At 48.7% G+C, this 15,938-nt stretch overlaps 2 protein-coding genes across 2 annotated transcripts in view; both read left to right on the forward strand.

Moving 5' to 3' along the window:
• The window catches only part of LOC308171301 (uncharacterized protein), a gene marked incomplete at its 3' end in the record, with an annotated part of 170,780 nt that overhangs the window by 42,033 nt on the left and 112,809 nt on the right, over positions 1–15,938 (forward strand). The window lies entirely within an intron of this gene.
• LOC308170881 (neuronal acetylcholine receptor subunit alpha-4-like) lies at positions 237–14,786 on the forward strand (the record flags this gene model as incomplete). The annotated part of the gene is made up of 8 exons (XM_080545735.1): positions 237–257; positions 1,136–1,285; positions 2,227–2,271; positions 2,388–2,497; positions 11,520–11,736; positions 12,091–12,774; positions 13,381–13,656; positions 14,661–14,786. 8 exons carry the CDS (start codon positions 237–239, stop codon positions 14,784–14,786), a joined length of 1,629 nt encoding a protein of 542 aa, XP_080401861.1.

Consider the following 15,938-nt stretch of genomic DNA (forward strand, 5'->3'; position numbering starts at 1 on the left):
CATTCATTTCAATGAGCCCCATCCTCCGATGTCTACCTCCACCAGCCTCCACTGCTATGGTTATATGACTTCGTTTTCTAGGTCATTCAAGTTCACGTACAGATATTACTGACGGGAAAGGCATCTTGGTATTACCATTATGGGATTACTCTAGTAGAGAACACAGGGATTACGTTGAAGGCCAGAGAAGGATAGATGAGAAGGTAGTGTATGCTCCCTGCATGCAAACTCCAAAGATGAAGAGCTCCATTGTGCTGGTATTGATCCATTATATTTGAGTAAGAGAGGAATATGAAGCAGATGGAGATTGGATGTTGGATGTTGCGGTTGATCAATGGTGGACATAAAATGGGATTGAACCATGAAGCGTGTACTGTGTCGTTAGTAAAACAATCCAAGCAGGTCGCATACACTTTACGATGAATACTGTATGTTTACGTGTAACGTGTAATTGTATGTAAAAATAATGTTTGTTTTTCGTCCTTCTCTCCCTCTTCCCCCCTCCCTCTAAAATCACTCATTTTTCCTTCCCCTCTTCACATCCCTCCATCTTCCATCTTCCTCTAATTTCCGACTGTCTCTCTGTCTCTCTTCCTCCTCTTTGTTTCTCCCCCTAATTCTCATCATTACCCTACTCATCCCAAACAACATCCTTCTACCCTCCTCCCCTCTCCCCCCTCTCCTCCTCCCCTCTCCCACCTCTCCCCCCTCCCCTCCTCCCCCTTCTACCCTCCTCCCCTCTCCCCCTCCCCTACTCCCCCTTTTACCCTCCTCCCCTCTCCCACCTCTCCCCCCTCCCCTACTCCCCCTCCTCCCCCTTCTACCCTCCTCCCCTCTCCCCCTCCTCTACTCCCCCCTCCCCCCCTCTCCCCCCTCCCCTACTCCCCCCTCTCCCCCTCCTCCCCTCTCCCACCTCTCCCCTCCTCCCCTCTCCCACCTCTCCCCCCTCCCCTTCTCCCCTCCTCCCCTCTCCCACCTCTCCCCCCTCCCCTCCTCCCCCTCCTCTCCTCTCCCACCTCTCCCCCCTCCCCTCTCCCACCTCCCCTCCTCCCCTCTCCCACCTCTCCCCTCTCCCACCTCTCCCCCCTCCACTAATCCCCCACCTCTCCCCTCCCCCCCCTCCCCTCCTCCAGAGTGTTCCCACCCCGGGGCCAGGGCCCAGGCGGAGGACAGGCTGTTGAACACTCTCTTCAGCCGCTACAACAAGCTAGCACGGCCCGTGGCTAACACCACTGACGTGGTCAGCGTACGCTTCGGCCTGTCCATCGCTCAGCTCATCGACGTGGTGAGGGACAATGACCCATTGATTTCACTCCTGGGATATTTACATTGACACTTTTGGCATTTAACAGACGCCTTTATCCAAAGCAACTGACAACAAATATATTTGTCTAAGTAAGTGAAACGTCTATCAGTCATCACAAGAAAAAGTAATCTATGTTAGGGCCATAGGCTAGTAATGCTAGAAGAAGTAAGAATTAGGATTACGTAGTAGTAGGAACAGTATTGTTATTGGTGGTTTACTTCTTCTTATTATTATTTTCCTGGCTTTGGTCAAATAGCTCAAAAAGTCCCAGACCCAAAAATGCTATGAATGTGCATGCGACAACTAGAGAGCATCAGTAACTATAGAAAGAATGACCATGATTAGACCATAGGTGGCGCTATAATAACCAAAAGTAAATAATTAACTTGAGAATACTGGCATTTCCACCCCGTTGGATGAGACAGTAAGGCTTCGTTCACACGGCAGTGAAATCCGTTTTTTTTGCCCACATGCGACTCAGGTCTGATTTATTCATGACCGTGTGAACAGCGCAAGTCACATGAAATCTGACTTTTTAAAATCCGACCTGGGTCGCGTTCAGAGGTGGTATTATATTGGATACATATATCTGATATTTAGCAACGCGCCCGCCGTCTGAACTGTCAAGTCGCGTTTAATGCGATTTTTACGTCATTCTAGCAGGGTTGCCAGATGGGATTGATAATTTACAGCCTAACCAGTCTAACCATCCAACCAACCAACCATCCCATCCTACGTTCCCTTATTATAATGAATTAGAATCTGTGGTGCTAATAGTACAGTATGACAGTTGAAACATGTGACCTTTCTTTTCAAGAGGTACCATGAATTTGCACTTTATCAGTCATTTAAGACCGTGATCATACAGTACATATCCCCTTCCAACAGCCAACTCTGTCTCATTGTTCTTTTTCTCCAAGGACGAGAAAAACCAAATGATGACCACAAATGTCTGGGTAAAACAAGTGAGTATCTCTCCATTGAATCATTATGGATACTGTCGACAGTAGCAGTTTTTGGGCAGCGATTTGGTGTCGAGGTGTCTGTTTGTTGCCATACTGTTGCCATACTGCTCTTTCAGGAGTGGTACGACTACAAACTGAGGTGGAACCCTAGAGAATATGAAAACATCACGTCCATGAGGATCCCCTCACAGCTCATCTGGAGACCAGACATCGTTCTGTACAACAAGTACGTTTAGGTTTTCACCCCAAAGTGTCATTATTGATACACTATAGCCCCCAACATCCAGGCTACCCACCACCCTCAAATACATGATAGTATATACATGTCAGGGAAGGCTGGTGGAGGTAGCTGATGCCTCAACCAGCCTCCCCTAATAGACATAAACTCCATCCAAATACCCTAAATACAGAATGCTGTACATATATATACATTCCATCCACATACTAACCATGGAGTTAAGATACTCTACCTCTCCATCTGCATACAATCTCACTCCAATCGAATCATGCTTGTAGCTTGAATGTACAGTACATGTGTGATTCGTTTGGCTCCTGTAGTGGTTTTATATCATGTTATACTGAGAAATGTAAGTCTCTCTAAAGTAAGGGCGGAATCTAGCACTCAAGGAAGGCCCATTTCCTTCCTGTAAGGTATGAGCCAAGATTTGTGGCGCAATGAATCATTCTGACTATGGACAGGGCCCATAACTTATGTAATCACAGATTTGTATAATATGATTGGTTCCCAAGAATGGTGACCTCATGACCAAGGACAGTTCTATAAATATGAGTCCCGCCCATCGTTGGGGGCTTTTTGCTTCCTGCTTGCTTCTTGCTGCTGCGTGTAACAGAGTTGGGAATGTATGTTTAGCTGTGGTGAATGTAGATGAGTTTCGCCGTGCTTTGAGCAGCCCTGGTTGTTGTTGGAGCCCCCCTTTGGAGTTTGGGTGTACTGCAGGTCTGCACGTTCTTTGTCCTTCTCTTGTTGCCGTACTTGCGGTGGTGCGTCAGAACATGGCCGCCACCTCAATGGGTATGTGCGCTATGTAAAATGCTCCTCGTGTTTTGTTGTTTGTATGAAGAATCTTGTAATGTAGGGTGAAGGTGTTGGTGTAGTACTGTGCTGTTTGTTTTTACATGTATTGTGATGATGTGATGTATTGTGATGATGTGAAACAGAACATTTATTGTATGTTGTTTTGAACATGCAGATTCACAAGCAGACCAGAGAAGAATTGTGTTCTATATGTCTTCTCTGCAGGTATGTCGCTCCACATGTTGTTTGTAATTGTTATTTGTAATGTTTGAGGGAAGTTTGTGTTCTTTCTGTGAACAAATTGTCCTGATGTGAAATGTACATAGACGGTGGTGGGAGAACATGGCCGCCACCTCAATGGATTCACAAGCAGACCAGAGAAGAATTGTGTTCTATATGTCTTCTCTGCAGGTCAAATAAACGAATTAAATGAAAGAAGTTTGGCTGTTTGACCATCGTTACACTGGTGCCGTGACACGTCGATCTCAAGATCAGCTGAACGCCGATCTCCGTGGATGCTGCGTGGATGCCAGGTCTTAGTGTGATAGATCAAGTGTGGTCAGAGTATTATAGTAAATGGTCATTCAGTCTGAGGTCTGTGATTATATCAGTTTAAAAAGTGCTTTGATTGTTTTGGTTTTTATGTCCTGCTGTAACTTTATATATTTTTTTAAACATTATTATTATTATTATTTTTTTCATTCAGTAATATTACACAACGCAAGTCTGTACCACTATGGCTCAGAGGCCAGGTTTTAATGATGAGATTTTTGCCAGTCCAGTGTTGCCTATGGGGAGGGGTGCATGGGGGGCATGTCAGAGCAGAGCAGACAGTGCTGTCATAGACATTGACAGTGCTGTCAATAGTAGGGAGGTGGGGTGTTCCCAGTTGTTTACTGACAGTGGTAGAGGCACAGGGTCAGGTCAGGACCCAGGTTGTGCTGCTGTCGGACAGTTTACAGGGGAGGCTCCTCCCACATCCACACCCAGTGTTAATGACACTGAAGCTCTTCATCACCTTTCAGACATGATGGGTCAGCTAGGTGCTCAGATTGGCGAGTCCATTGTAACCAAGTTAATTTCAGCTGGTGTAGTTCACTCAAGTAGTATGAGCAGTGCACACCTCAACTGCACATCGCCTCCAGATCCTGTAACTGATCCTAATGTTGTTAGACAGGAGGTTCCGTGCGTTACTGTGAATGTAACATCAGACAGGGAACCACCAATGTTCCGAGGTGATAGTTCTGATAAGTGTTCAGTCCAGGACTGGATTGACATGTCTAAAGCTTATCTGAGAAAGCAGAAATGTCCAATGCATGAACAGGCTGAGGAGATACTGGCAAGGCTGATGGGTAAGGCAAAGGATGTTGTGAGGGTTGGTTTGCGAAGCGATCAGACACTTGATGTGAAGCAGAACCCTGATCTCATCTATGATATCCTTCTCAAGTACTTCAGTGATGTGTCATCATGCCTCCCGTTGTCAGATTTCTATGCCACTCTACCCAGACCCAATGAGAACCCTGTAGACTACTGGTTGAGGATCAACAAAGCAGCTGATGTAGCTGGTGAGGGCCTTCGCAGACAAGGTAGGAGGATGGAGAACGTGGGTGAAGAGGTAGCACGGATGTTTGTCAGGCATTGCCCGGACTCTGGACTATCCCGTATTCTGGAATGCAAGGCTATTGAGGAGTGGAGCTCACGAGACATACAGTTGAAGATTGATAATTATCAGAGAGAGCTGAGAGCCTCTGGCAGGACCGGTAGTTCTGTGCCATTGAAGAGCCATGCCACCGCCCTCCACACTGTGCAGTCTCATCCAGAGCCTTCGATTCAGTCTGTGTCTGAGCAGTGTTCCACCCAGTACCCCCCTGCTCCTGCCCATAGTCCAGTGTACCACACACAGTGTCCGCCTTCTACCCTCATTCCTTCCCAGGGCCATGCTTTAGGCCAGCTTCCGTACCACTCCTCCGCGACTGCTGTGGCCCAGAACACTCAGCAATCTGAAGACAGGATTCTTGCTCGCATTATGGAGAGGCTGGAGCAGATGATGGGGAAAGTGCAGCAGCGTGACAGTGCTCCTCGTGGCGGAAGATACCAGGGTGGCGCCCGTGAGAAGGCCTGCCGAGTCTGTGATGACAGTAGACACACTACCATCTCACACTGCATGTCAGAGAGGCTGTGCTTTGTCTGTTTAGCCCCAGGTCACACAAAAGTTGAGTGTCCCACCAGGTCGTCCCGAGCACCTCAGCCTCAGGGAAACTAGGTGGCCTGTATTCAGAGGGAGAAAGTATAGGTCGCCAAGTAAACTCCCATTGTGAGGACGAATCTAGTGCTGAGACAGTGTATATAGCTCTCAAAAGCTCAAGTGATAACTCTGAAGATATTGTTTATCAGAATACGCATACAATTAGTGGTAGTGACAGCCTTTTCTACACACCTGTGACAGTTGGTAATACAGTGACTCTAAATGCTATGCTAGACAGTGGGTCTATGGCTTGTACAATGAGTAAGACGGCAGAGGGAAAGCTTAGAGAGGTTGGAGTTGCTACAGAGCATAACCAGTTCAGTTCAAATGTGGTGCTTGTTGGCTGTGGTGGTCGCCGTGTCAAGCCTGAGTCAGCTTTCAACGTGGAAATGGAGGTGTATGGCTGTAGGATTATGGTTCCCACTCTGGTAGTTGAAGGCCAGCATGATGAGTTGATACTAGGCACCAATGTTATTAAATATATCCTCCGGCAGTATAAGCAATGTGATGGCTACTGGAAGGCTGTGTCTACGCCCTGTCCTGCTGGCGATCCAGAATCTGAACAGTTTCTCTCGATGCTCGCTGGTCTGAACCGTTGGCGAGGTGACGTCATACCTGACAAGATAGGCACAGTCAGGTGCAACTCAGCCGTGTGTCTTGAGCCTGGTCGGGAGTACCTGATGTGGGGCAAGCTACCCAAGTCCACTATTGTGTCTCCTGGTAGCGCTGTGATGACAGAGCCCACATCGTGTCGCTCAGCTCCAAGAGGGGTTCTGGTGGCCAGAGTTGTTACTCCTTTGTGGGGAGACGGATGGGTTCCATTGAAGCTGATCAACTCGTCCGACAGGCCCGTCTTGGTAAGACGCAATGCTAAATTGGCCGACGTCTTCTCCTGCATTGCGCTCGAGGACATGGATGAGACCGGACCTGCTGAGGTCCCACTACTCAGTTGCTGTCAAGTAACCCCGTCCAGTGAAAATGCGGCCCGCACTGTTGATGAGGAACTGAAGTACATGGGATTGAGTGGGCTCGACATACACTCCTGTGACGTGTCTGAACAGTGTAGAAGCAAGATGGCTGACCTGGTTGTGCGCTACAAGGACATCTTCTCACGCCATCACCTGGATTGTGGAGAGGCAAAGGGCTTCATACATCGCATTCACCTCTCAGATCACAGGCCATTCCGGCTCCCATTCAGACGAGTGCCCCCCAGTCAGTATCAGAAGTTGCGCCAAGTACTGAGTGAGATGGAGGAGAAAGATATAATCAGGAAGTCAACCAGTGAATATGCATCTCCGTTGGTTCTTGTATGGAAAAAGAACGGAGATCTCCGTATCTGTACAGACTTTCGCTGGCTGAACAAGAGGACCCTGAAGGATGCTCACCCTCTCCCTCACCAGGCCGACTGCTTAGCTGCACTTGGAGGTAACTCCTTGTTTAGTACTATGGATCTAACCTCAGGGTTTTATAACATGCCACTACACGAGGATGACAGAAAGTACTCTGCCTTTACAACACCTATGGGCTTGTATGAGTATAATCGCCTCCCGCAGGGCCTCTGTAATAGTCCTGGGAGCTTCATGCGTATGATGACTAGCATTTTCGGAGACCAGAACTATCTGAGCTTACTGGTTTATCTGGATGATTTATTGGTGTACGCCCCTGATGAGAGGACAGCTCTGGAACGCTTGGAGATGGTGTTCAGTAGACTGCGTGGTCATAACCTGAAATTGGCCCCCAAGAAGTGTTTTTTTCTCCGGAAATCCGTCAAATTCCTCGGCCACATAATTAATGACAACGGTGTGTTGACTGATCCCAGCAAAGTTGAGAGCATCGCAAAGATGACAAGTGCTGACCTGATGGAAGCGGACGGTGTAACCCCCTCACAGAAACGAATCAGATCTTTCTTGGGGATGATCAATTATTACCAGCACTTTGTGCCTAGCTTCTCCGCTATTGCAAAGCCTCTCTTCTCTCTGTTGACGGGCCAGAAGAGAAAAGGGAAGGTGAAACAATCCAAACAAAGGTCACAAAGCAGGAAGTTGAAGGTTACTGACTGGACCCCCGAAACGGAGCAGGCTTTCCAGAAGCTGAAAACGGCGCTGGTTGAGACGGCTGTCCTGGCTCACCCTGATTTCAGCCGTCCCTTCATGCTGTCAACGGACGCGTCCCTTGATGGCATCGGTGCTGTCCTGTCGCAGATCCAAGAGGGTGAAGACCGAGCGAGGCCAATCGCATTCGCCAGCAAGTCCCTCTCTCAGTCTCAGAGAAACTACCCAGCCCATCGGTTGGAATTCCTAGCCTTGAAGTGGAGTGTCTGTGACAAGTTTAGCCATTGGTTGAAGGGGCATGATTTCACTGTTTGGACGGACAATAATCCATTGACTCATATCATGACGAAGCCCAAGCTGGACTGCTGCGAGCAACGATGGGTGGCTAAGTTAGCGAGCTATAACTTCGACATCAAGTACGTGCCAGGCCCACAGAATGTTGTCGCTGATGCCTTGAGTCGTGTGCCTTTCGTCAAGCAGAGAGTCAGTCACAGATTACTTGAAGAGCCCTACAAGAATCTCCTCTCCGAAGTCCAGGATGTGTCGAGTGCTTCTGTACAGGACGCCTTCCGGTCGTCCAATGATAGTGGTGACACTCCACGCCAGGCAGAGAGTTACGCTCAAAGTGTCCCATCACCTCTGCATGTCCACGCTCAGTCTATGGAGATGGATGAAGTGTCTGTTGTTCTACAGTCATATGACGATCTGTGGGAGGTCGGAGCAAGAACGCGTGCTGTAGCAGTCTTGCACCATTTGCCTCAGTTAGTCCCAGGTGGTCAGGACTCACTTCCTGCTTACAGTGAGAAGGAACTCCGGGATGAACAGCTCAGAGACAGAACTCTCTCTCGAGTCTTGTACTATGTGGAGAGACATCGGAGACCCTCCAGGAGAGAGAGAGATAAGGAATCAGTCACAGTCATGAGGTACCTGAAGCACTGGGAGAAACTTGTTGTGAGCAATGGGATACTCTACAGAGTCTCGAGGGATCAAGTCGTGAAGTCAAAACGCCGCCAGTATGTGGTTCCTGAGTCTAAGAAAGTTGAAGTTCTGAGAGGTGTTCATGACCATGCTGGCCATCAAGGTCAGTTCAGGAGTCTTGGCTTGGCCAGACAGAGGTTCTTCTGGCTCAACCTCGACAGAGACGTAAGAGACTACGTCCGTAACTGCCAGCGGTGTATTGTCAGTAAGACTGTTGAACCTGCTGCGAGGGCGCCTTTGCAGAGTATCACATCAACCAGGCCACTTCAGCTGGTTTGCATTGATTTCTGGTCAGCGGAGGACTCAAGGAACAAGTCAGTTGATGTGTTAGTTGTTACTGACCATTTTACAAGAATGGCCCAGGCATTCCCCTGCAAAGATCAGTCAGCCAAACAGGTGGCGAGAGTTCTATGGGACAAGTTCTTCTGCGTCTTTGGGTTCCCAGAACGTATCCACAGCGACCAGGGAGCTAGCTTCGAGAGTCAACTAGTGAGTGAGCTGCTCAGAGTCTCCGGTGTCAGAAAGTCGCACACAACCCCGTATCACCCGATGGGTAACGGTAGTGTGGAACGTTTCAATAGAACTCTCGGTAACATGATCCGAGCGCTTGAACCAGAGGCAAAAATCAACTGGCCGAGGCGTTTGCAAACTCTGACGTTCATGTACAATAGCACAGCGCATGAGTCAACTGGCTATGCACCTTTCTATCTGATGTTTGGGCGTACTCCTCGTCTCCCTGTCGATATACTCTTCCGGACAGTCCTGAATGATCCAGCTGTGGTCAGCTACGACAAGTATGTGATGTCTCTCACGAAGGATCTGAGAGAAGCTATGGTCATAGCCCAGGAACATGTCATAAAAGAACAGCACCGTCACACAGAGCTCTACAACAGACGAGTAAAAGGGCCCACCATTGACGTCGGAGACCGTGTGCTGTTGGCGAACAAGAGAGAGAGAGGAAAGAGAAAGGTGGCTGATCGTTGGGAGTCTACTGTATACACTGTGGTGGATAGGAACTCTGAGACTCACACATATAGGATACAAGACACTGTCACTGGACGAGAGAAGGTAGTCCACCGTAATCTATTGTTGTTGGTGAACTTTCTGCCGGTGTATGATACGAGTGTGATCTCTGACCCAGTTTCATCCCTGTCTGCTGTTCATACATCAAATGAGCCAAGTGATATGTCCGTGTCGGAAGTGGAACAGGATTCCTTGCCTGGGGAAGTGAGTAGAGGAACCGCGTTCGAGTCGGAGAGAGTGGATTCCTGTCCTGGGAGTGAGGGAGGGGAGGTTGAAGACATGGAGTATGGGGGAAGAGCTGTTCGGGAGAGGGATGTTCCCTTGACTGTTCCAGAGCCCAAGGATCCCAAGGGAAGAACCCTGGAGTGGGTCACCCAGTTACCATTCCCTGACCACTCACGGACAGAGGCTACTAACACTGTAGTGTCTTCAGTCTCGTTTGCCCCTCAGAGGGTTCCCGAGCAGATGGCTGAGGAGCAAATGGTAGATCAGTCCATTAACTCTGACTCTAGATTTGTGGTTAGCGCTGATGATTGTACTGATGTTTCTGGTAACACAAATCAGACAGATGATGCTAGTGACACACAGCGTACTGACACTTTAGCTTCTGTCACACAGTGTGAACATCCTAGTACAGTCACACAGGTCAAGTCCAAGTTTGGTCGCCTTATCAAACCGGTTGACAGATTGATATATACTATGTCAGGACAAGACATTATTCAAGACACTAAGTCAAACATTCGAGCTGTTTGCAGGTCAGTGTTCCAGGCTTCCCACAGTTAGATAAGCCGAAGCTCAGTTCAGTGCATGTATACACTGTGCACACTGACATCCTATGACATATAGGTTTGTTCGTTATTCTGATTGTTTCATAAGAGGTTGTGGCCTCTTGAAGGCTAGTAATACACAGTGAAAATAGGGTCTTGTGGGGTGTAGAACGCATCCTACCGCCAGTAGTTGGTTGGAGAGGTAGTTTACCTCTCTTTCCACTTCATCCTTATAGGATACTTTTCAAGTTGGCTGTCCTGTCCTTTGGCGGCCCTATGTAATAGTGTAAAAAGTAAAAAGTAGTATTTAAATGTATAGTTGCTGCTCAAGGTTGGCGAAATTCAGGGGAGGTGGGTGTAACAGAGTTGGGAATGTATGTTTAGCTGTGGTGAATGTAGATGAGTTTCGCCGTGCTTTGAGCAGCCCTGGTTGTTGTTGGAGCCCCCCTTTGGAGTTTGGGTGTACTGCAGGTCTGCACGTTCTTTGTCCTTCTCTTGTTGCCGTACTTGCGGTGGTGCGTCAGAACATGGCCGCCACCTCAATGGGTATGTGCGCTATGTAAAATGCTCCTCGTGTTTTGTTGTTTGTATGAAGAATCTTGTAATGTAGGGTGAAGGTGTTGGTGTAGTACTGTGCTGTTTGTTTTTACATGTATTGTGATGATGTGATGTATTGTGATGATGTGAAACAGAACATTTATTGTATGTTGTTTTGAACATGCAGATTCACAAGCAGACCAGAGAAGAATTGTGTTCTATATGTCTTCTCTGCAGGTATGTCGCTCCACATGTTGTTTGTAATTGTTATTTGTAATGTTTGAGGGAAGTTTGTGTTCTTTCTGTGAACAAATTGTCCTGATGTGAAATGTACATAGACGGTGGTGGGAGAACATGGCCGCCACCTCAATGGATTCACAAGCAGACCAGAGAAGAATTGTGTTCTATATGTCTTCTCTGCAGGTCAAATAAACGAATTAAATGAAAGAAGTTTGGCTGTTTGACCATCGTTACATGCGCTCATGTAAACATTGGCTTAATAAAAGGCCTCTTTGGAGACAATTGATCTAAGCTCTTTGTGCTTTGTAAGTTCTACTAAATCTATTAAGAATCAATTATATCCACAACACTCCCCTCTCTCTCCTCTCCAGTGCCGACGGTGACTTCACTGTCACCCACCTGACCAAGGCCCACCTCTTCCACGACGGCTGGATCAAGTGGGTCCCCCCGGCCATCTACAAGTCCTCCTGCAGCATCGACGTCACCTTCTTCCCCTTCGACCAGCAGAACTGCACCATGAAGTTCGGCTCGTGGACCTACGACAGAGCCAAGATCGACCTGGTCAGCATGGCCAGCAACGTGGACCAGGTGAGTGGGCCAGCCAATGTGTACCAGGGGAGTGGGCCTGCACCGTGGACCAGGTGAGTGGGCCAGCCAATGTGTACCAGGGGAGTGGGCCTGCACCGTGGACCAGGTGAGTGACCAGCACCGTGGACCAGGTGAGAATTCTGCTCTTTTCCCCTGTCATTACATTCCAGGCTGTGACGTTGAGGACACATTGTCTGTTATGGGTCAATATGAACGGAATGCCTTTATCATTTCTCATCTCTCTCTATCTCTCTCTCTCTTGCTTTCTTTCTCTTTTGTTCTCTCTCTCTCTTTCCCTCCCTCCCTTCCTCTCTCTTCCTCCATCTCTCCCTGCCCCTCTTTCTGGACCGCCAGATGAACTACTGGGAGAGCGGCGAGTGGGTGCTCGTCAGCGCCGTGGCCAACTACAACATCAAGAAGTACGAATGTTGCCACGAGGTCTACTCCGACATCACCTACTCCTTCCTCATCCGGAGGCTCCCTCTCTTCTACACCATCAACCTCATCGTCCCCTGCCTCCTCATCTCCTGCCTGACCGTCCTGGTCTTCTACCTGCCCTCCGACTGCGGCGAGAAGATCACCCTGTGCATTTCCGTCCTCCTCTCCCTGACCGTCTTCCTCCTCCTCATCACCGAGATCATCCCCTCCACCTCGCTGGTGATCCCGCTGATCGGCGAGTACCTCCTCTTCACCATGATCTTCGTCACCCTCTCCATCATCATCACCATCTTCGTGCTCAACGTGCACCACCGCTCGCCGCGCACGCACACCATGCCGCGCTGGGTGCGTGCCGTCTTCCTGGAGGTCGTGCCCGGCGTCCTGTGCATACGGCGTCCTCCGGCCGTGGTCAAAGAGGTCAACGGCGGGAAGCTCGTGGAGATGATGCGCACCAGGGTCGGCCGCGGCGGCGGCGCGCGGGGGGGTGGCGTCTGGGGTAGCGGTGTGTGTTCTGGGCCCGTGGCCGGGGACGAGCCCTACTTCTCCCCCTCCACCTCCTCCTCCGCCACCTCCCCCCAGGGTGCCCCCCAGGACAGCTTGGCCCGTTCGTCCTCTCTCTCCCTGGGTCGGCGCACGGAGACGGGTCTGGGCGGGTCACTCTCCTCCAGCCACAGCCAGTACACCATCCTCCTGGAGGAACCCCCACCACCACCCCACTCCTCCTCCTCCTCCTTCTCTTCCACCCGGCCAGGCTGCTCCACACCGCCTCCTCCTCCTCCCCTCCACCCCCACCTCCGTCGCGCCAGGGAGAAGCACCACCACCACCCCCACCCCCACCACCACCCCCACCACCACCACCACTGCCAGGGCAGGCCTAAGCTCCGTTCCCTCAGTGTGCAGTATGGCCTGGGAGAGAGAGAGAGAGGCCCCAGAGCTCTGTCCGCGGTCGCTCTCGCAGCATCCAGTACTGCAGCCTGCACGAGGTGGCCTCCAAGGTAATGCATGGATGCTGGTTCAGGACCCCCAGTTTAGAGGTGTGCGTGTGTGTGTGTGTGTGTGGGTGTGTGTGTGTGTGTGTATGAGTATGTGTGCGTATGTGTTGGAGGGTCAGCAAAGGCAGAAGACAAATATCAGCTTGTCCCCCCAAAAAATCGAAAATGCTCATTCTATTCTATTCAATTCTATTTTCATTGTATTCCATCGCAGAGCTTGAACGGTCAAAGCCTCAGTAAGCCACAGCCTCTCTCCCAGAACCAGCCCCACCCCCTGGGGGAGGAGAGGAGGCAGAGCTGTCCTGTCCTGTGTAGGCGTCACACAGGAGGCGGCGGGGGTCCAGGCCGGGCAGACGGCACCAAGGCTGGAGGCTCCAGCAACTCCGGGGATGCCCAGGGTCTCCTCTCCCTGTCCCCCTCCCTGTGGAAGGCTGTGGAGGGGGTGCAGTACATCGCTGACCACCTCCGAGCCGAGGACATGGACTTCTCTGTAGGTTTTGATTGATTGATTGATTGAGAATGTTTATTTTGATCAATTCATAATACAGATATTAAACATTAAAAACATTAAAAACATTAAAAATGTACACAGTCACAATGCGTAACACCAGGACCGAAAAGGTGTAGGCTGAAGGCATGGCTTATTGCGCCTACCCTTTTTACATGTATGGTTTTTCCCCATGAGTACATAATCAAAACATTGCAACTTTTATAAACAAAATGTCACGCATCTTAACAGAAAACTCAAAAGTACCAAACAAAAAACTATATTAATGCGCCTACCCTTTTTACATTAGGTGGATGAGTGACTGAATAAGAATATGGTTGACTAATAACAGTATGGTGTATGTTTTGTGTTGCACGCTAACATGCTTTGGAAGAGAAATCAATTCGTTCACAACCTTATGGGTTCTGTGCTGTTCTACGTTAAAAAACTAGTTCTAGTGCGAACGTGGGAGCTGGTGTTAGGGGGGGGCGTGTCTGTAATATTAGTGCTCATTTTAAGGCCAGAATTGTTCAGTGTTCACCTGACCGCTATTCAGCCCACCTGAGTGCATGCGAGACAGCGCCCCCTAGCCTAGGACTGTGGTAATTTCACCTGTTACTGCCGACGCAAACTAAACAATACACCTGCGTTTGGACCTGCTTCCGTTATATGCCGGCTGAAAATAGAGCCCAATCATTTTTACTGTCTGTATGAAATGTGTATTTAATGATTGACCATCTATGTCACACACACACACACACACACACACTCACACACACACACACACACACACACACACACACACACACACACCATAAATGATGCCAGTGAGTTCATGATGTGGCTACCTTTTTCAAGGTCACATGACCACTACAACAGAGTTAAAACCGGTTCACATAATAGGAAACATTATGATCATAATAACAGAACTAATAATCAACATTGTCTTGGCTAATTCTCTGACTGGACTGAGACACGGATGTATTGTTGTGTCCATTGCCTTCCAGGTCAAGCAGGAGTGGAAGTATGTCGCCATGGTGATCGACCGCATCTTCCTCTGTGTGTTCATCTTGGTGTGCATCCTGGGGACCGTCGGCCTCTTCCTGCCTCCGTGGCGGGCTGGAATGATCTAGAAACTCCATTCCTTTACTCAGGACTCAAGTTGTAAAAGACAATCAGGGGGGATGGTGGATTTTATCATATGGGGACAATTTTAGCATCCCCACAGTGTCAGTGACTTGGTAAAAATGTCATTGCATGTGTGCGTGCCCCCTCCCTCGCCCACAGTATTTTACTCAATATGCGCAAAACTAAATGTTGAAATAGCAGTAATGCCACGTTCATTGAAAAAATGACATAAGGGATAGAAAGGGGGGAGGGCAGTTTTAGAAGGGGGATGATTTTGACTGTTTTTATTTCAGGGGGGCCATGCCCCCTCATCCCCCCTCAACTTGAGTGCTGCCTTTACGTATCTCTTTGTCTCCTACTGTTCTTCTGCACTGACATTATAGACCTGAACAGATGAAACCATCAGCTGAAAGTCGTCCTCCCTCTTGTCTTCTTCTGTCCTGTGTTTCAGATTCAGATTCATTTATTTATTCAAGGGACAGTGCATATTAATAAAACAAAAATAAATTGGAAATACACCAGAGTTAGCCCGAAAGCTAGTTTTCATCCGCAGTCCCTATGCCATGATGTCTTATAATGAATGAATGAATGAATGAATGAATGAATGAATGAATGAATGAATGAATGAATGAATGAATGAATGGTCTTTATTGTCATTGCTACAGTACAGGTACCAAACAACGAAATTTAGGAGGGGTGGCTCCCCTGGTGTTTAGGAAAGAAAAGAAAAAAACTATACGGCTCCCTGGAGGAAAAAAAGTACATTTAAAAGATAAAATATAGGTAGACCTAGGCACAAAAAAGTAGACAGGACAAGCATTTAGCTTAAGGGCATAACATACATAACATAGGGGGTTAAAAGAGCAAGCAACATATACGCACGATAAGCAGACTAAAAACAAGCAACACAGACTGTACAGGTAAGACATGTTAGCGGTACACAGACAGGCGGTACACATGACATACAGGTATAGGACAGGACATTTCAATGTTGACAGATGTGTGTGTTGATCATCCACTGTTTTAGGTGCTTTCTAAATGATTTAAAGGTGCCTAATTCTTTCCAGGTCAGTTAGCATAAAGAACATGTAGATAGAGAGAGGAGGACGCTGCTGCTTTAGATCATTGGGACACACCTGGACTGGCTGTTGATACAC

The sequence above is a fragment of the Nansenia antarctica genome (genome assembly GCF_963989245.1).
Source record: "Nansenia antarctica genome assembly, chromosome: 15".
In the NCBI taxonomy this organism is placed as follows: Eukaryota; Metazoa; Chordata; class Actinopteri; order Argentiniformes; family Microstomatidae; genus Nansenia; species Nansenia antarctica.